The following is a 21,607-nucleotide window of genomic DNA, read 5'->3' on the forward strand; positions in this document are numbered from 1 at the left end:
GTTAATCTGATCTCAAAGATGTATGTCTGCCTATATGAGATCATGCGACTATTCTCACAACGCCTGGCAATCAGTTACTATTTAGACATGAATGGAAATTCTTTATTTTTTTAATACTCAAGCTGAAAGCTTTTTATTCCTGTGTCTAAAACGGAATTTATAAATATTTACGCCTTGAGCCAGGATGTAATGAGTGCATCGCAGTTTGCAGTAGACGAATATTCTGCTGAAGCTAGCAGCAAATACCTTACCGTGAAAAAACGAGAGTCTTATGGTCAATGAAACATCCCATATAACTATATTTGTAATTTTGTTTCTATTTAGATTTACTATGTTGTACTTGTTTTATTTACCTTCAATTTAAGTTGCAAAGCGCTTAGAAACTGTATTGTATTAAGCGTTATAAAGCTCCATTATTATTAATATACATGCATGTTTGATAATATTATTTTTTAATATATTTTATCTTTACTGATGTACTTAAGATTGACAAAATCGTTTAAATATTTATATCATTGAATTGTTAAACGTAATTAAAGCAAGATGTTGATTTAGTTTCACTTAATATATAGACTGATACTGAGCAATACATTCATCAAAATTACAAGCAATTGTGACTGTCACAACCCCATTTCTTGGGTTTGCTTCCGAAATACTCGTATAAAAATCGGAACAAATTTATGAATGACTTGCGTATAAGAGTATGCTGACAATATATTAAGAAATAGCCAATATGTTGTTTTTTTATTTCGCTGAAATGAAACCTGTATAAAAATTGATTATCAGAACAAAGGTTCAAAGAGAGAGTGGGGAGAGTAGAGCCTAACAGCTTTGTGAAATGCACCAAGTATTATGTACCCATAAAAAGCAGGAACATATAAGCTTTAATCAATGCAGATATATATATATATGATGGCACTAAGTTTATATAAGCTTCCGTAATCTTTCAAACACATTCACGGTATGTTTTTAACTTTTGTTATTTCGTTAGTTTCAAGCTTAGAACATCTATGACATTTATTCAATAATTTTTTGGTCATGGAAACACTGGATTGAAACTCAGAATTCAAGGGAATATACGTCCTTAGCAACTCATGATGAATTATTGAAAAGATCTTCTGGCAATAAACTTATTTTGAGGCTTACTGTCTCCGAAGTGTGTAGCCGTTGTGTCAAATTACCGTATAGTTCTTCACCTAATCGTGGGAGTTAGTCTTATGTGGGAGATAAGTGATGTATGTGTGAAGTCTCTGGCGACTCATCGCATGAATAAATTATCATTCCTTTGCATCATCAGTCGTCATTGAGTGGGGGGATGTGAAGGAACTTTACGGGTTTCTATTCATAGAATGGGAGAGAAAACTGAGAAGAAATCATGAAATATTCTAATCATGTTCATAATTATCATGATTATAGGAACAATACAATGTTACCAATGTACCGTTATCCATAATAGGCCGCGAGAGAAAATGAAATGAAATGAAAATGAAGTGGAAGAGGGATCTGAGAAATACAAGAATGAGAAAAAGACAACAATTTAATTCAATGTTGTTATAATGTTTAATTCATATCATTATTCTAGATCTTTTGCTTGAAGTTATTTTGCCCCACATTAAATCAGAATTAAACAGTATTGGTTAACCATCATGACTTTCTCTGCTTATTATCTGATGCATGAGCTTATGAAGTCTGCATGGAGAATAAGGTACAGGATCTCCAAAAATGTAATATATAATAATTTGAATATCACAACTGAATTTATGTCAATATTTTCATCAGTATAAACTGAAAACAAATGTAACAGTAATTTAGTAATTTAAACTCAGAGAGTACAGTAAATACCGGCAAAACAAGAGGCTATAGCCCATCCACCCCCCCCCCCCCAAAAAAAAAATAGCAAAGGAGGACGCATGTAATAACCTTAAACCAGTTCCTGAAAGATAATTACTAATAATATGGTCAGATGGTTATGAATATCAATAAGAGCATAATTTTGTTGATAAACGCTTGAATTCATCTCACTATCGTCCTGAGAAACTTGTTCAATATTAAAACATAATGAATCAGTACCGCATATCCCTTCCCATTATTCAATAATATCTGATACAATACACCCATGCGTAAATTGGTATACATTATACATCTGTCATTATCATCTATGCTTTTGAACTGAATAAGCCAGTTCGTAGTTCCTTTCTGCGCATGATCAGAGGAAGGTCATTTTTACTAAAGTGACATGGTGGTTTAAAATCTAATCAGATAAGCACCAACTTTGATGTCTTGATTATTCATATATTCTTTTGAATTGTGTTTATCATGTACATCCACAAAAAACAACAATGCGTCCACGAACGACTGGTATTTCACAGTTTGCCAAGTACATTGTGCAACATGCTATGATATGCATTCAAAGTAGGAATGCAACAAATACCTTCATAAAGTGTTCATTGGTGTGCTATTCTAGTCACCTGGTCTATTCAATTTCTTTATACTGCTATGTAAGGCATGCTTACGTAATATCTTGCTTTGAAATCTGCCTATCATAATGAAAGAAATGAAAGGTCATTTGACCAAAATTGTCCCTGAAGTAACTACGAACTGGTCTATTCGAATTAGTTTAAAGAACAATACAATGGACACTATGAAGAGTAGCGTGTTTCCTTCTCGAATGTATGGCATGCAACTGTTTATAAGACGATACCCGGATTACCCTATTTAGCATATTCTCCAAATAGGATTTCGTGTTATGGTGCTGAATTGGAACATGAATATTATTGAAATGCAATTGAAATGGCAATTACCATAATTCAGTAAATAATCCTATTTAGGAAGTGCACCGTATATGATAGCATGAGAATAAATAATCTTGTCATATGATGTGGAAAGGCAATTCGAATTGAATATTGCTTCAAAAGTTCCTGTAAGTCTGCTCTCAGATGACGCATCGTTAGGAATGAAAATACAAGTTTGATTAAAGCAACATTCTAAACATACATTTTGCAATTGTCGATGAGTATCAGAATAAATGAATTATCATACTTAAGTCGGATTACTATCCCCCCACTAATTCTATATTCCAATACTTCCAACTGTTCGCACATTAATTCTTTACTAAAGACCTGGCATACCTAAATAAGTACATTATGAAATATAAACTATATGTAAAAATCTACGAAAACTACGTATATCTCGAAATGTTTAAATTCATAGCAACATCAAAATCCCGCTCGAAATTAAAGAAAGTTGACGTGCTAGCGTGATGTCTATAAACTGTAATTAAGTCGTGGCGTGCAGCGAATCACCGAAGCAAATGTTTGATTTTATGTTACCGACGTGTAAACGTTTGCATGTCTCCCGTGGCATAAAATTGAAGAACTGATACAAAAAATACCTCACCAATTGACCCCCCCTTTCGTCTTTTGTATTTCACGTTCCTTGTGGTTTCCATCTGTTCTTTATTTCACTCTTTCTTTCCCATCCCCTCTCTTTCTTTTCCCTCTCCCCCTTCTCTCTCGCCCTCTCTCTCCCTCTCTCTCTCCTGTTTCTCCTCTCTCTCTTATGTATATACATCCCCAATCTTTCTATCTCTCACATGCACTCCCTCTCTTTCCCCCCCTCTCTCTCTCTCTCTATCTATCTATCTATCTATCTATCTATCTATCTATCTATCTATCCATCCATCCATCCATCCATCCATCCATCCATCCATCCATCCATCCATCCATCCATCCATCCATCCATCCATCCATCCATCCATCTATCCATCTATCTATCTATCTATCTATCTATCTATCTATCTATATATCTATCTATCTATCTATCTATCTATCTATCTATCTATCTATCTATCTATCTATCTATCTATCTATCTATCTATCTATCTATCTATCTATCTATCTATCTATCTTATCTATCTATCTATCTATCTATCATTTTCATCTTTCTCTTTCGTTTCTCTTTTCCTTCCGTCTATCCACATCCTCTTTTTTATCTCCCTTCTAAAACTCCCTATATAGTCATTACATATTCGACATCTTTTGAATCAGAAGACATATAATCAGAAGGAAGAATGCTGAAGAAACGTTTGTTTAAATGACAACCCTGTCCTAAATGTTAAAAACTCCCAGTGATAAATGCATCCCTTGGCGATAAGAAGGGTATACATTAACACCTTTAATACCTGAGATCAAAGTCAAAATGAATAGTATCAATAATTGATAAAAGTTCAATGAAAGAGGAGAAAAGGCGCAAGGTGAATTATTTTCGAGCAAAATGATGGTCGCCCAAGCAACCGCGTGTTGAAAGATACATAGATACAATTCGCCTGTATTTTGCCTCCAAATTATGCACCATATCCAAACTCAGCCAGCCACCTCGAAATTTATGCGTCATTTATGGCGCCGATGGGGAAAATTTTGAACAATCCAAATAACGCGTTTTTTCTCGTGTCGACCTTTCAAAATGGTCTTTGTAAATATCTCAAATATTCCCTCTCTCAACTCCAACACCAAGTTACAAAAAATTGAAACACTTGCCTATATTTGTTTTAGAATACTTACTGCTCGCCGCATAATATTGGAGAGCAGGCTGTTTCATGCTTCGTGGCAAATCTATCCAATATACGCCATGCGAGAAATATGACGTGTGCGTGTTCAGAACGTGTGTCTAACTCGAATATAAGACTTTCGGTTTTATACCTTTCATATCAAATGTTTAATTGCAAACTGTCGAAATTGAAGGAAATAGATAATGATGATATCGTTAAAGTATTGCATAGATATGAAATTGTAATTGACGTTGTCATTATTGAATTATAGAGAATTGTGTAAAGATAGGCAAACACACTCTAAAAAAAGTGCTTATTTAGCACTTAATGGCCTTGTATAGTGACTGCACTTTCAGTGCTGATTTTCTAGTCCAATTTGGATGACTAAATCAGCACTCAAAGTGCAGTCACTATACAAGGACATTTAATACTAAATTAGCACTTCATTTTTAGAGTGCAAGTGTCAGCAATAAACCAAATATGAAAGGTGTAATGGCCAAAAAAATGTTATGGATATACACTGCAAAAACACCGATGTTGATTTAACACCAGCCCGGTATCTCCACTGTAAAAAAATAAGTGCTAATTTAGCACTTATACAGTGCTTGTATAGTGACTGCACTACGAGTGCTGATTTTCTAGTTCAAGTGTAAACTAGAAAGTCAGCACTCGTATAGTGCAGTCACTATACAATCACTGTAAGTGCTAAATTAGTACTTCATTTTTTACAGTGTAGATCAATCCAAAAACTGTTAAGAATCAAACCGATATTAGTTTCACACGGATGCTTAAATGCCAAATTGGAGTTTCTGCTATCGTTATAATCGACCTAGTAAGGTATTATTTTGTACTTTGTAATAAAGTACTTTGTAACATTTTTTTAAATGTCAGTGAATACAAAACATTATTATTGTTGAATGAATGAATGAATCTTTATTTCGTTTCAATTCCGATATTAAACAACATTAACAGTAAATCATTGCGATACAAATAGCAAAGAACAAAAGTAAATGATTACAGGATAATATACATAATACATCCACTCCTTTTTTTGGAACATTATAGTAACACCCATGAGACAAGATTGAAATGAAACGTGGTGACCTACTAAGAAGCTTAGCTTGTGGGTCATAGGCCACCAGAATGTTATAAACTTACATTAGCAATCATTTAAAACATCATAGAACAAGCAAACAAAAAATTGGAGCAAATAATCAAAGTACAGATATACATATTTACACTAAAAAGTAACAAAAAAGTGAAATGCAGAATGCAAACAAATTCTATTAGATCTAAAGTATAAGAATCTGAAATTCGAAAAGAAGAAAGAAAAGAGGAAAAAATAAAGAAATTAAGCAGAGCTCTATTTTTGCCTAGATAATTGTGGGAATAATACAATTTATGAAGTTAGACAAGATATAACCAGCAGGCATTCGTTTACTGATCTAAGTATTTCTTCAGTAAATCTGTCTTTAACTTATTTCTAGAAAAACTAAGGCTAACTGATTGCTTCAATGAAGATGGAGGGAGTTCCATAATTTTGGCCCTGTATAAACAATTGTATATTAAGGTGAAAACTAGTTTTGACCAATGGCAAGTGGAGAAAAGAAACCTGTCTTGTATAGTAAGAATGGATGTGGTCATTTCAACACATAATGAAGCAAGGGCAAGTGGAAGTTCTCTTTTATTTAATTGATACATAATGCAACCGAGGTTGAGATCAAATATGTCATGTAAATTCAGGAACTTGTCTTTATGAAACAAAATATTAGTGTGAGATCGTGAACTTACTCCACATACTAGTCTAATTACCCTTTTCTGGACTTTTAATAACCCATCTAAATGAACTTTAGCAGCGTTACCCCAGGCAAGGATGCAATAATTCAAGTAAGGCACAACGAGAGTTGAGTACAACATGCATAAAATACTTTTTGGGAATAAACTCTTCAATGAATTAATGACTCCTGAATTTCTGGAAAGAAGTTTACATAAATAAGATTCTGAATTGATAGTTTGCAATAAATTGCAGACGATCTCTGTTATGAATATTTACATATTTACACAATTATTGACTACAGGTTCTGAAAAATGTATGCTTCCATCTTGGAAATATTTAACATCCTGATGCCTGTCTCTTCATTTAACGGAATGAAATCCAGACAAATGCCCTGCCTTTGACAATTCAATTTTGGTTACATTTGCATAATGAAATCGTAGCCTATCATATTGATCATCAAAATAAGAACTTTCTTTTTTACCTCCCTGTGAAGCAGACAAAATGTCAAAGCCTGAGGGCAAACTATATCGCCAATTCCCAGAAGTAAAAACATAGATGAGGAGCTAGGTCCAATTGTCGATTTATTTACCCGGGCAGCTAGGCTTCAAATCGATTAAAATGTGAAAAGGTATAGGGCTACGGGACGTTACGTTCTCCTCTCACGTAAGCTCATGATGAAGAAATTTGATTGCTTCTTCTTGCGTGAACTTAAAAGAAAATGCAAAGGTTGATCGAAAATATTATAGTTCGGCTTATTATATTACATTCATTTATTTGGTTTGTTTTAAAACAGTTAATCCTAACTCTTAGCAAAAGGAAAAATTTTGATTACAATATGTTTTTCTTAAAGAATTAGTATTCTATGTGAAGGTTAAAAAGAAAACAAAAGAAGAAATTCTATCTGGTGAGATAATAAATACCATTAATTTCAAGGCCAAAGGGGGCCAGAGACAAGTACATTCCTAGCTCGACGGCAATATACCCGAACTACTTGTGATGCAGAAGTATGTCGGGTCAAAATTCCGTTATGAAATTGCCGTAGAGGGACATATATCAATGTGAGCTTGGGGTATGGGACGGCTCAATGTTAATGATGATTGTCTTTGCTGTCTCCAATTTTATTATCTCTGAACTTGAAAGAAAATATAACGTCACAATCTATGATCTAACAGCTTTCATTCAATCATCACAGAAAGTTTAATGTTTAAAAACCCTGGACATAACATTCATAACGTTTGATATTGATATTGATTAGACAACTGAATATGAATTCAATCTATTGAATATAGTCAGTCTGCTTATCTATCTATCTATCTATCTATCTATCTATCTGTCTGTCTGTTTGTCTCTTCGTCTGTCTGTCTGCCTGCCTGCCTCAGGTGTAATCTCATTTATATATCGAGTGCAGAGTCGTTTTTTTCATTATTTTTTGTATTTATCTGTTCTTACTCTAATTTCCTCGCCTGGTCTTATCGCACCAACATGACCACCTGCAAGTTGGATGTATCCCTCCACTATTCATACTTCATATATCACTCCATTTACATCTATCTGTCTATCGATCAATTCATCTTTCGAAGTATATCTATCCACTCTTCTTCTCACTTCTAATATCTTTTCTTCTTCATGCCATTCTTATAATCCATCCTACGAGGACCAAGTTTGTCTGGCAGTCGAAATTCTAGATAACTAAACCTTAAAAATGTGTCCCTGTCACTGTCGAAATAATGAACATGTATAGAGACCGCTCTCGCATTAATTTGAAATAGAAGATCAGAGAAGTCGTGCTGGAAATGCACGATGACAAACAAAATCAACACAATTTACATTTTATCATACTTCTATAGAGATGCAAATATTCGACCCGACTATCCCCATTATCCATAATGCACTCATATCAGGCGCGATTCTAGACTCTTTTTTTTATACTCCGGATGTGACTTTAAAGGAGAAGGAGGGGGAGGCTTGGATAAAATATGAAACGACCCATTAGCGAGATCGACAGATGATTTTAAGACTGATCAAACCATAATGTTCCATACGTTACCATGGAGATAATATTTGATATTATACATCCATTGTTTGACTTCATCAACCTTGCTCTTATATCAAGCAATCTCTGACATGGATCCGATGACAATATGACATATTGAAACGTTGAGATAGGCGTCAACTCAAAGTACAGTAACTCGTTTATGTGCACTTGTGAAGGCAAAATGTTACGATTGAAATCCATCTTACGGGGTTCTCGGCCACTGTAGGTGGGTTAGAGTATAAGATGGGGAGATATTGGAACACAATATAAACAATGTAACGTGACTAATGACATATAGAAAGAGTCTCTTATCAAAATTAAGAAAAACTTTGGAAATCATTCATATCCTGTATAAAAAAATATACAAAAAAGAAGACAAAACTTCTGTCATGTCTGTGTCTAACGTCCCATTGTCTTTGTATCGGTACGTGTCAAAATTTACCGGCAGGACGTGACGTCACACCTCCAAGGAGATGCGACCACGCCCCCGACATATCACTTCCGAGATCTTTGGAAGGGAACTGAGGATTTCATAATCATCCCCTGATCAAATCGCATCACTCTAATAAAAATAGGATTGAAATTAATCCCAACAGAAAGCATTCCTTGAAAGAAATCGATCTATTATCACTCTTATTTTTGTGCAAGCTATAAATATCACATGTAGGCGCATTATGATGATCCAAATTATTTTCATTCAAGCCACAAATAAATCAAAATCCTATTTCTGAAAATAAAAACTTCGTACTTCAAAATGCCAACGGGAATTTTCTTGTTCGTATTTGATCACCATTATTGTCAAAGTGAAGACCTATATCTCTCATCGTTTCGGACGTAAGAAATGACGTAAACATGATACAAAAGACTGAAATAGTCTATTTTCGTCAGTTTGACTGCATGTCATCTGGGGGATTACCAACTATGTCACTGTGTTTGAAAGAAACCATATGAAATATGAAAGTTACATATTCAAGTAAAAATTAGAATAATACGAGAGAAAAAAAGTTGTTATCACACAACAAGATCATTGGCCTATTCATCAACGTCTGTCATTAAGCAAAGTCAGCAATATTTTCTTGTATCGCGCATAACAATGGTCGTGTAGAGCTTCACCATTCATAAACTATATTCGTTATACTACCCTTATCTGGAGTAAATAATGTTTATCCTTATCATCTCCATTTTATCCCCATCTGCAGTTGACATGGCAACGTTATGCATCAATTCTTCTAATAGTGAGATGTCGGACGCGGAAGGTAGCATACGATTATCACTTCCAATGGCAGCAGCAGACGATATTGAAGACGCGACCAAGTTATTTTCGCGCCCTGTGTGTTCCTTCACATTAACCAGCCAATCGCCATTCGACAGGCTTATTCTAGTTCTTCCAAACGTTACCGATTCTCCCGACACCACGTGCGCAGAACGGTCCAATTACGATCGAGTAGAGCTCAGACTTTTGAACGGACCAATCACAAACGAGGTCCATCCATCGGAGCCGTATTGGAATCTGTGCACGTCTGCGACGACGTCGTCATCATCGTTGTCGTCATCGAGTGCTAACTGGACCAATCAAACAGTGTTAACAGAAGAATCCTTGTCATTCCAAAGAATTTTCGTCACTTCTGGGTCGAGTGTGGATGTATTCTTAGATTTTTCCGCCGCTATTGATAGCATTATGGGATACTCCATGGACGAATTAGACGGACGAGATAGTATTTCAATTTTTTATAAGTCTTTCAGTAGCAACGCACAGTTAGAGGATGGTGAGTATAGGTATTAATTACCAGTCACAAATATCATATATACTCGTCATTACCTTTATACGTCACAGTCGAACTTTAATGGTTGATATAAATCGGACAGCCTAATTAAACTATTGAAATCTATATGCCATATTCGTGAGAGCGATTACTTTAATCTTGAATATTGCTATCCTAGAAAGGAAATATTGAAGTCGAACTTGTCGAAAAGGCACACCCAAAGACAATATTCAAAGATATGAATGAATTCGTACCGTGACTACTTCCCTCTTTTTAGCAGGTTTCCTTTTTCTTCTTTCTTTTTCTTTATTGCGCCATGAGCATCTTTTTATGATGGATACCGGTGCATTATACGAATGTTCATATTTTTTAATTATATTACTACGTAATCTTTATGAACACTCGGAATTTCTTTTTTATCGTTTTTTTTTCCTCATTTTATTTTGTGGAAGCGATTGCGAACATAATTCAACAGTTCAAAACAATATGTTTCTTAATTTCAGCTTGCCTTTTGGTATGATATCATGTTATCATTGTACATTCAACAAGGCATCAATGAATATCTTAAGTTCTTGTAATTTGGCAACATCAGCAACAAAATTCGTCTCCAAAGCAACAAACCATTCTGCCACAGTATATTCCATATCACTTTGTTCGGTTGCGGAATCAAGATAATTGAATAAGAGTATAAATAACCTGTAAACTAAATTTAAAAAAAGTATACGAGAGATGGAGGGGGGGGCATTATGAACATCAAATGATAATCAACAATGAAATAAATTTCGTTAATACTTTTCTTTCACTCTACTACCGTATAGTGACACATAGAGGTAGCTGCACATACACAAATGAATGATATCCTTTTGAATATCAAATTACCCGTATTTTGTCAGACTTTGTCACACTCCTTTCAATGAATTTGATACTGGTTCTCACTGAAATAATTGTTTAAAAGGGGATGTGGTTTGCTTCATTTATCAACCAACCTGTTAATTCTTACAATATGAAATCTAGTCTATCAACCAACATTGGAGTAATAAGATGAGAGAAACATGAACCTTAGAACTTTTTAAAACTTTTCTAACTTTGCTAAAAAAAACATCACGGTTATGCATATTAATGCTCGATCGTTCCAAGAACAAACATAAAATACTGGAACTTTTAATACTTGCCTTCGTTGGAAAAAAAAGAAGATTTACAAACTTCAGTATGACATTTGAAAAAAAACCGAGAGGAGTTTTGATAACACAAGATGATCATGACGGCAAGTAAAACCAGTATCGCACTTGTCACCATTAGAAATGAGAAATTATTATGGTAATCCCCGGAGCCCCTATCTATATGCATGAGGTTTAAAAACGTTTCACTTTTAATTCCCAACATTCTTCATTTCAACTGAAGATGTGAGCTGTTTAGACAGGTAAATGGCCGGTATACATAATCCAGTCAGGGGTGTCGCCAGGGCGAGGTGGGGGCAAATTACGATTTTTCGCGTTCGAAATCTTATTTCAAAATAGTTTGAAGTTTCACTTCCACGTTATTTTTATTTTTGTCTCACATTTTCTCTTCTCCGTCTCTTTCCCATTCCTTCCTTTTTTATTGTTGTATTTTACATTTGAAAAAAGATAAATAAAAGGAACAGTTGCCCCTGACCCCTGTCACGCTACAGATATCCTCTGATAATAAGCTACATTAAGAAGGGCCTAATCTGTCTTTGAGTTAGTGAACGTGGTGAATATAAAATATGCTGCTTGAGTTGCCGAGGGATTACGCTTACAGACGAGATTGCAAATTTTAAATCTCACATTTGCAATTCTGATACATTTCATGACACTTTATATCTTTTACTCCCCCCCCCCCCTTCGTTCGGTAGTCTTCTTATTTCTCAACGCGATTTATCTCTCAACCTACCCAATTAATTTTCTTTCATTTTTATTTATTATTTCTGCAACTTTTCATAAACAAATACAGAGTACATAACAAAATATTTAACAATAAAAAATAAGAATAAGGTTGCATTTTCTATGACATAACAATTTAAAAAGGGATTGCCACTATGTTGAATGTTACCTTTATCTATATTTTCGATCTGCCTATATACACACCAATATACAAATCTATGTATCCATCCATCATCAACCCGTGTAATCTATATATCCTTCCACCCATCCATCAGTCTATATTTCTACGCATTTATTCATTACGATAAATCTTCATGACATATTCATCCATCAGATTCTGTCTGTCTGTATATAATTATGTATGTATGTATGTCTTTCTCTCTGTCTGTTTGTTCGTCTGCTTGTTTCTCTAATCATAGGCCAAATCTAGCACGGGTGTACTTATTGGACTGGCAGTCCTAATGAAGTCAGAAATTCTGTGACATTTCAAATATCGCTTGCATCTTCATAAATAAGATTTATCATTATTCCCAAAGTATTGACTTCATAATTTTTTTAATATCTTTGTCGATTGAATTTCGGGCGCGTTCATTCAAAATATATATGTTAAGATAATCTATTGTGGGGTTTTGAATTTACTCTGGGGCACTAACCATACAGTAAATCGGCTGGAAAGTTAAGTTTGATTCAATTGTAATTCATTATACAAGTAAGATGGCGCTCTTTCACATTTCATCGCAGTGGTATTAAGGACTTGGTCGATGAACGCTCATGATCATTCTGTAACAAAACAAAATTCTGAAATAAATATCGGGGGGGGGGGGGGTATAAAGAAGCGAATTGGTGTGGATTCGTCATCACTTCTGATATATAGGTGAATCCTGAAAACAGAACACAATTTGCAAATTAGGCCCCTCATGCATTATTTTGATGTTTCTTCTTCAGAAACATACATGTCACAAAACCCCCTTAAAACCAAAGTATTTATTTAATCAAACCAAAGTATTTATCTAATCGATGAGGTCTGATATTGTTTTTTTTTAATCATTATTATTCTTCCTTTCAGATCTATGTATCCAATGCACTTCAAACGAGTCGTGGGCCAGTGAAGCTGAAATCTGCTCGGATATATATCTAAATTGCTCCTATCCAATCTTGTCGCCTAGCAACGAAACACGTGACCAGAAAGTCATCATCAATTGCATTCCTCCAGGTAATACCTCCTCTTTAGATGCCTCCACTCTCATCTCAAATCTGTCCATCTATCAATCTATCTACCTACCTACCTACCTACCTACCTACCTACCTATCTATCTATCTACATATCTACCTATCTACCTATCTATCTATCTATCTATCTATCTATCTATCTATCTATCTATCTATCTATCTATCTATCTATCTATCTATCTATCTATCTATCTATCTATATATCTATCTATCTATCTATCTATCTACCTACCTACCTATCTATCTATCTATCAATCTATATACCTACCTATCTATCTATCTATCTATCTATCTATCTATCTACCTACCTACCTACCTATCTATCTATCTATCTATCTGTCTACCTTTCTATCTATCTATATATTTATCTATCTATATATATCTATCTATCTATCCTATCTATCCTATCTATCTATCTATCTATTCCTTAAGTTCTTCTCTGCCTCTCTCTTTCCCTATCATATTTCCGGAATATAAGTCACTATACCTCAAATATATTTTTGCTATAAACTAATTTGTCTATAAATATTTACACGATAACATTTTGGGGTGGGATGTGTATGGATTTCCGAAGGTCGAGTTGCAGGCAGTTTACAATCAAACCCAGGGTTTTTCACTGAAAATATTTATGCTGCGCAAAAAATAAGCATTTGTTTTTTTCAATGGTCTATTTGTTTTCCAGTAAGTATACATTTCTACTCACACTTGCTCATTATTTAAATACAAGACAGTAAGGCCGGGTTTATACCGGGACCTATAGAGCGTTCCAAGAGGCAGACATGTTGGAAGACAATTAAAAAAAACCTGTGCATGAAACCTACTGATCTGAATATAGTCATTGTGTTGGTTATTGTCTGAAAGTTCAGTCTCATTAATTCTTATGCCCTCCATTGTGACGTCATCTGAAAATAAACTACACACATCGACCAAGACGCCAGTGCGTATTGTTGTTAAGTAAATACAAAATAAACTTTTAAGAATAATGCAATACATTCGTACCCTTTGTCTTCTTTCAGAGAAGAAACCTCGTTCTGAGCTCTTCAGCATCATGATGGCCGGAGCCATCGTACTGACCATCATCTTCGTATCATTTCACTGTAGTCCCGGTAGCAGCTCCCCATCACGCCGTCCCGCTGCCATGGACATCATGCTACGAGACGATATCTCCCGAAGAGGCGGAGGCGGACTCGGGGGAGGTCGTGGTCCTTTCGGAAATACATCGTACAAGGTCAAAGCTCCTACGGTCGGCAAGGGACCCGTCAGTCATGTATGACGAATACCCCCTCGAAGATAGGGGCGTGGTTTATTTATTGAAGTCTGTTGTACCATTCATGCGCTATGAGTCTGTGGGTTTTTTTTTTTTTTTATCGTATATAAGCCAGCCGCCAACCTCAAACTGCAAATCAAAGAGCGAGCAACGATGAACTCATTTAATATGCGAACACAGTATCAGGCAGTAGGCCTATAAGAATTTATTGATTTTGAAAACATCGCAATTCCTAAATATACCTCAGTTGTAGTCTTGTATTATGTAATGTCAATCATAACGCGTCACGTATTGATAACTCGTGATTTGTTCGTGGAGCTCACCGCATAACACGTATTTATTGTGTATGGCGTTTCACCGTGACCTAATGATATGTAAAATACTATACATCTTTGTCATTCAGGCTATGCGGGCATGTTTACTGACATATCAAAATTTTATGAATATTTTGTCATGATAAAATGTGTTCTTGACAATCTGAAACTAGCCAAAGATTTTCAGACCGTTATGCAGTCAGTCATCATGTTTTGAACAAAATCTGAATATTTACTTATTTAGATTTTTTGTGGAATATTTCTCAACAAAGGTTGTTATGGAAAATATAAAAGATGGCATGGGGCTTGATGTCATATCAACGGGTGATGTATGCAAAGTGATTTCAAGTTTTGTGGTCCATTTATTGATGTATAAATTAAACTATTCCTATATGAGGTCTTCACGGAAAGGCCTTTAAATTAAAAAATCATTATCTCAGTAAACCAGTCTCTTATCCTAATCCCTTTTTTAACGAATGGAAATAATTCAGCCACTATTGCTAAACAAAACACGATGAATGTGGTTATATGTTTTATGTACAAATCACATGTTTTAAATGTTACATGGAGAGCATCATGTTCCAAGGCAATAGTATCAATAATATACAGGGCAACCAAATTGGTCGAGCGTCATCTTTCGTTCTTCAGTTTGTATACATTATACGCATGGACAAAGCAAGTTCACTTCAAGGCATACCTAAATCCACTGACGTGAAACTTGCCTGGCATAGCATATACCTCGTAACTCAAATTCATTTATATCACCCCCCCCCCCCAAAAAAAAAAAAAAAAAACCACACACACACGTACAGATCGTTCGAAAAGTCGTTAGGTTATGGTAAGATATCCGCAGTCAAAGCAAGAAGATTCTTTGAAACCTCCTTGGTCAAAGCGTATGCATGGGCCCCATTTGCATTAATCATGGGAGCGTATGAATAATAGTTTATTATGAAGCAATTGCTTTTTATTGTCTTTATGCATTAACCCTCCCTAAATTTACCCGACAGGTGAGAAATATAGAATAGAAATCCGTTATACAATAATGTATACAAACGTGTTGATTAATGATATGAAATAAAATTGTATGCTATTGTGTATTGGCTCATTCAATTACGCTGATCAGAATACAGTTTCATAAATTTGTTTATTATGATAAGTCTACGGTCATCTGATCGGCTTAGAGGATGGTATACAAGTTTCATGAAACGCTTTAAAGATTTATTGATTTACATTTTGACTTCCAACATGTCCAAAGTAGCCAATATTACTTGCCATGTGTATTTGTAACAACTAGACTGTTTATTTGGTGACACGACAGTTGCTCCTACGACGATTGCTCCGAACTTTATTCCGTCTGAGATGTAGGGTTAGGGTTGCAATAAGGTTTTATGTTAGGTTAAGGGGTGCGGTATCGTGGTAAATCCAGGGTTGAATTTAGTCATTCGACAAGTGTGAGGGAAGTTTTTGCGGAGTAATTGTCAACGGAGCAAATGTCATTGAACCCGGTTTTCTTTTTACTTAAACGGTAAACTCGGATGAGTAGGCATAACCAGTACAAGAACTACCGTCATTAACAGTTATTTATGTTGGTATAGAATTCACATGAGCGGAATCAGCATAGCTTCCTCTTAGACTATTTTTTTAATAAATGAATGTTGATAATTATGTACGTTTTCAGTATGATTCTGATTATGTTTGTTTGTTTTTATACATTTTATGACAACACTGCTGAGCAACATTTTTTAATTCAGTTGCTAATTTTGTTATGCAATTTTATGTGCCATATTATTGCCTTGTTGTGTATTAGTTTGAATGTGACTTCATGAAGTATTTTGAAAAATATGATTGTTCCGTGCAAATTATTTCTAATTAAACACACCTGTGCTTACGCAGATTATATGCCTTACTCAATTTGTTAATTTATTTGTATACCATGTTTACAGGTTATATGTACACTTTAAAAGCAAGGTGTTTATGATAACACCAGTCGGTGTTGTGAGAGGACTACACCCTCGGGTGTTGAAATACACCAGGAGTTAGTGTCGATATAACACCAAATAGACGGTGTGGATATACAAAAATATGTATTGTGTTGTAATAACACCAATGGGCTTTGAATAAACACCATCATCAATATAATTCTGGTGTAAATTGATTGGTGTGGTCCTCTCACAATGCCGACTAGTGTAGTTTTAACGCCATTGTATTTGCAGTGTATAAAGTCAGGCTCAAACTTTAACCCTTCGGTGTCGGTAAAAAAGGTGTATGCTTCGCCCCGGGACTTAGCAATAGTATCTTGATAGAAACACAGAAAAGCTGTATTAGATTCTCAAACATATTTTTTTTCTCAAAGGATTGGTGTTTAATCGCTATACATTATACTTAACCCCCCCCCCCCCACCGTTCATGCGCTGCAAAAAAAAATATATATCGCAGCACTATTCGTAGACAATTTGGGACTGCACCTTGGAAATTTTCTTCAATAGAAAGGATAAAGTTCAGCTATACAGTGCGTATCAAAAAAAAGTTTACACTTTGAAAAAGCCCTGTGAATTAAAAAATATACAACATGTGGGTAGTTTTTTCACATATAATCTTAGGTTTGGGTCTCATCTATCCAATGAAAGTAAAAGTTTTGACAGAATGTTACACTTGAGTGAGCACTGTCCATTTTTGTAAAGCTCGCAGAAATCTGTTTGCGCAGAAATGCTCGTTTTCACGCTGAGTCAAGGGGAAAGGGTGAAATCAAACTTACCCTGACAAACATGTATCATACATTTCCCTTGCAATTTTAGTCCATTGAAATAAGACGGATACATTCAAGCATTTTGTAAAAATTTTGCCACCCAAATTGAAATTTCAACACTTAGTAAGCACAACCTTTACCTTTTGTGCCAGCTGGATCTGAGGACATAACTGAATCTGAACAAAAGTTTATATCATACATCTCCAGCATTTTTTCACTAAGTTTTTTTCATTAAAAGTGGGTTTAAATTTCATTTTTCATTTAACACTCGTTTCTCCACACTTTCCCCAAGCTTGACAATGATTAACAAATGAAAATCAAGCCTCAGCCTTTTCATGTAAATCACAGCTCAGTGTAAAGCAAATATTGTCTCGATGGCCTCGGTGTGTGGGGGAGTGGGGTGGGGCACAATGCACTCTTCGAAGTGTTTTGGGCAAGGAAACAAGTTGAAAAAAGGTAAAGAGATCTTCAAATTAATTTTTCTATAGTTAAATCCCACGTGTTCTTCATGATTAAGGTCTACTTTTATTCGCATAACTATTTCAAATTTCTGCGCAAATCATTTTTCACTAACTTTTCAAAAGTAAGTGGTGCTCACTCAAACGGAAATATTTTTCGACAGTTACATCGCCATTTGCTTAAATTTATTTATACCAATGTTAAAATGTGGAAAAATCTTCATGATATTACAAATGTATAATTCTACAGGATTTTTTCTAAGTGTAAACTTTTTTTTGATACGCACTGTATTAATCACTAAATACTCTCAAAATCGTAATAAATGCAAACGTATGAAACACGTGAATATTATTAATAATTTTTGATGTACTATCTGTATAGTCAGACTCAGAATATCAGAATCAGTATGGTTTAATTCTGACGCATATTGTCAAACTTCTATTTTTCATTCCGTTTTAATGGAGATAGTGGTGATGGTGAGGATGTTCGAGGAGGAGGGGGGGGGGGGGGTGAGTCCACTATCAGATCAGAAGTCTGTATAGCCGGCATGACCTGTCGTAGCTCTTAAGGCCACCGTACACCTTACGATCGATCTGCGACCCGATTTTGGAATAAAACGTATGAGTATTTGATGCTAATATTGAGACATGGAATATGTGTAATGTTTTAAATCATCGTACAAATACCTATGTTCAAATCTGTGACTATGCTATCATCCTTGTTAGAATAAAAGCGAATTTAATATCTAGTCGTAATGACGTCATAGCAATCGTACGATTGGCTACGATTTGAAACTAATTTGGCCCTAACTCCCAAATAAAGGCTAGCAATCATCCAATTTTTTTGTAACTATTAGAGTTCTTTCAGTTAATTTGAACCACTAATTAAAAGATACTTTTCATTCACATTTTCAGAAAATTGGCAAAATTCGATTTGTTTCAAATCGGACCATGGACCAGTCGTAAGGTGTATGGTGTTCAGTGGCGTACCTAGGATTTTCCAAAGGGGGGGGGAGGCAAATTCCTCCGCCAAAAGAATTGACAAGTGACAAAAATTGACAAGTGGCCCCCTCTCAAAAGAGGGGGCCACTTGTGCCTCGTCAGGGACCAGTTTTGACTCGTCGGGGGGGGGGGCAGGGATACGTCCTTTGCATGAGTTGTGACTCGTCAGGGGGCAGTCTGCCCCCTTTAGGAACGCTAGTGGTGGTGTCCTTTAGATTGACGTAAAAAAACATCTTGAAAGAAATAAGAGAGTAAAATCGACCGCCTCGTGGACCCTCCCCAGTCACGAAATCGATTGGTGTCTACAAAACGATCGATGCATCGAGCTTCTGTTTGAAGTTCCTTGATTAATGGCATGCGATTTGAAATAACGCAATTTATGGTAATAGCTTTGATCACTCTGGAGACGGTTTCAATGATATGGTAATTTGCCAATTCGTCTATTGCCAACGTGTCCACTCATCACATGGTCTACCTTCATTTAGTCTAATGCCATGCTTTCCGTCCATCAATATTTCGTCTTACAACCATTTGGTCCACTGAGGCACTTCGTCTTTTCACCTGTTCCTCTATGACCATTTCGTCTCATATCCAGTCGGTCTAATACCCGTTTCATTTTCATTCATTTCGCCCAATTGACACATAGTCTAATTAGACCAAATGGTATATAGACTAAATGGCTATTAGACCATGATAGGTCTATGATTAGACCAACTTATTAGGTGAAACGGTGAGTGGATGAAGAGGCAATTACACAATGTGGATAGGGGCGAATTGATGGTAGACCATGTGATGATAGACGAGTTGGTAATTGGACACAATTAGCATTAGTCCAAATGAAAATGAACCATTGACATGATAGACGTGACTGTATGTATATCATATAATTCTGGTAGAATTCTATTCTACCTTCTTTTTTCACAATCAAGAATATTGTGCACCGATTGTGCATCATTTTAATCCACTAGGAAATGCACGTAATTAGGCATCGATGGGCCTAAAAAGTATGTTTTTCATGTGCAAATTGTTCTAAAATCGCCATAAATAGTTCCTATTGGTCAGTACGAAAATGGACTTATCAAGTCATTGTTCTACATTATAAGTAATATGCATAGTATGATGAAATTATTATGATGTCATTGATTTATCAGTATCGCATTTAATGAATAAAGATTATACAAACGCAATTGAACTTTGCTTTTATTTTCGTTTACTGCATTAAATTTCTAATTCACGTACATTTTTTTAAATTTTAAGTCCCTTTCACGATACAGGGGCCGCGGAACGGTTTTCAAAGTGGGTGGGGGGAGGGCTGACAATGCAAAAAATCACAATCATATGGTCATTTTTACGTTTTTGTACACGGTTTTGGAAAAAAGTGGGGGGGGGGGCTGAAACCCCCAGCCCCCCCCCCCCCCCCCCGCTTCCGCGGCCCCTGCGATATAATAATGTAATAAATGATAAGTTAGTTTTACTATAAGCAGAAAATTATTTAGAAAATATTGGTGAAGGTTTGGTGAAAATCAAAGAATAAGAGAGGTTACCAATCTTTAAAAAAAACGTGACGTCATGCGTAAGCAGTTTCCCCATGTAATATTTAATATTTATTCAATATTTTTTTTTTTCAATTGGACATGATAAATATTATCTTACAAAAGGGGGTGATGCGTTTGATGAAATCACTTTCAATATTTTGAGAAAATTATAGTTTTTGAAAGATTGGAACGAATAGAAGTAAATTTTGGAATTTATATCACACAACATAATGGAGGAGCTGCTAATCTGTGATGTCACAAAATAAAAACAAAATAAAAATAAAAATAATAAAGGTCATATCTTTATTATTCTTTGATAGATTTTCATCAAACATTCACCATCATATTTGTCAATTTTTTTTTAAATATAAAACTCAAGTTATAGTCAGGTTAAACTTCCACTTTTTTCGAATTAACTTTCAAATTAAACATTATGTATATTGTGGTTATATTGCGAAAAGGGAAAGGGGGCTGGGTAGAATTGAGGAGGGAGGGTGAGTGGGGATTAAAGCAGAGACGGAGAAAGAGGAGAGTGAAGGGTGGGAGAGAGGATATTAATTAGACAGAGGAGGAATAAAAAATAATGATAGGGGGGAGAGGGAGAGATTGGAGGAGAGAGGGGATATGGGGTACACGGATATAGTGATCAAGGTGTGAGGAAGAATGTTGAAAGGAGAGAGAGTGAGAAGCAAAGCTCGATCGTGCAAAGGGGTGGATGAGTGTGTGTCGGGGGGGGGGGAGTATTTTTTTTTAATTTGTTTTCAACAAGTTCACACCTAGTTATAGCATTTCCTTTTATTTGAAAGCTGGATAAAAGAGCATTGTAGATTAAATGCCTTGCTCACGGGCATAGCTGCCGCGGCCGGGGATCGAACCCCGGACTTTTTCATGTATAGCCAGGCGCCTTAGACCACTCGGCCACGGCACCTTCACTGGAGGGAGCGGGTGATATTGAGAGAGGGGAGGAGATTAAATTTGCCTAATCTTCATCCTGCTTCACAACAAATGAAACAGACAATAGCCCGATCGATAT

General features: G+C 35.5%; 1 protein-coding gene across 1 annotated transcript; it reads left to right on the forward strand.

Moving 5' to 3' along the window:
* The first annotated feature begins 9,561 nt into the window (after positions 1–9,561).
* Positions 9,562–15,609, forward strand: LOC129270539 (uncharacterized). The gene is made up of 3 exons (XM_054907906.2): positions 9,562–10,124; positions 13,089–13,235; positions 14,269–15,609. The coding sequence occupies exons 1-3, from the start codon at positions 9,563–9,565 to the stop codon at positions 14,523–14,525; spliced, it is 966 nt and encodes a 321-aa protein (XP_054763881.2). The 5' UTR covers position 9,562; the 3' UTR covers positions 14,526–15,609.
* The last annotated feature ends 5,998 nt before the right edge of the window (positions 15,610–21,607 follow it).

Source organism: Lytechinus pictus, chromosome 2 (genome assembly GCF_037042905.1).
Source record: "Lytechinus pictus isolate F3 Inbred chromosome 2, Lp3.0, whole genome shotgun sequence".
In the NCBI taxonomy this organism is placed as follows: Eukaryota; Metazoa; Echinodermata; class Echinoidea; order Temnopleuroida; family Toxopneustidae; genus Lytechinus; species Lytechinus pictus.

Excerpts from the sequence above, each read along its gene's own strand:
- LOC129270539 (XM_054907906.2), top strand. The coding sequence starts at position 9,563 with ATGGCAACGTTATGCATCAATTCTTCTAATAGTGAGATGTCGGACGCG. Across the intron at positions 10,125-13,088 it reads CAACGCACAGTTAGAGGATG|ATCTATGTATCCAATGCACT; the intron begins GTGAGTATAGGT and ends TCTTCCTTTCAG. Across the intron at positions 13,236-14,268 it reads CATCAATTGCATTCCTCCAG|AGAAGAAACCTCGTTCTGAG; the intron begins GTAATACCTCCT and ends GTCTTCTTTCAG.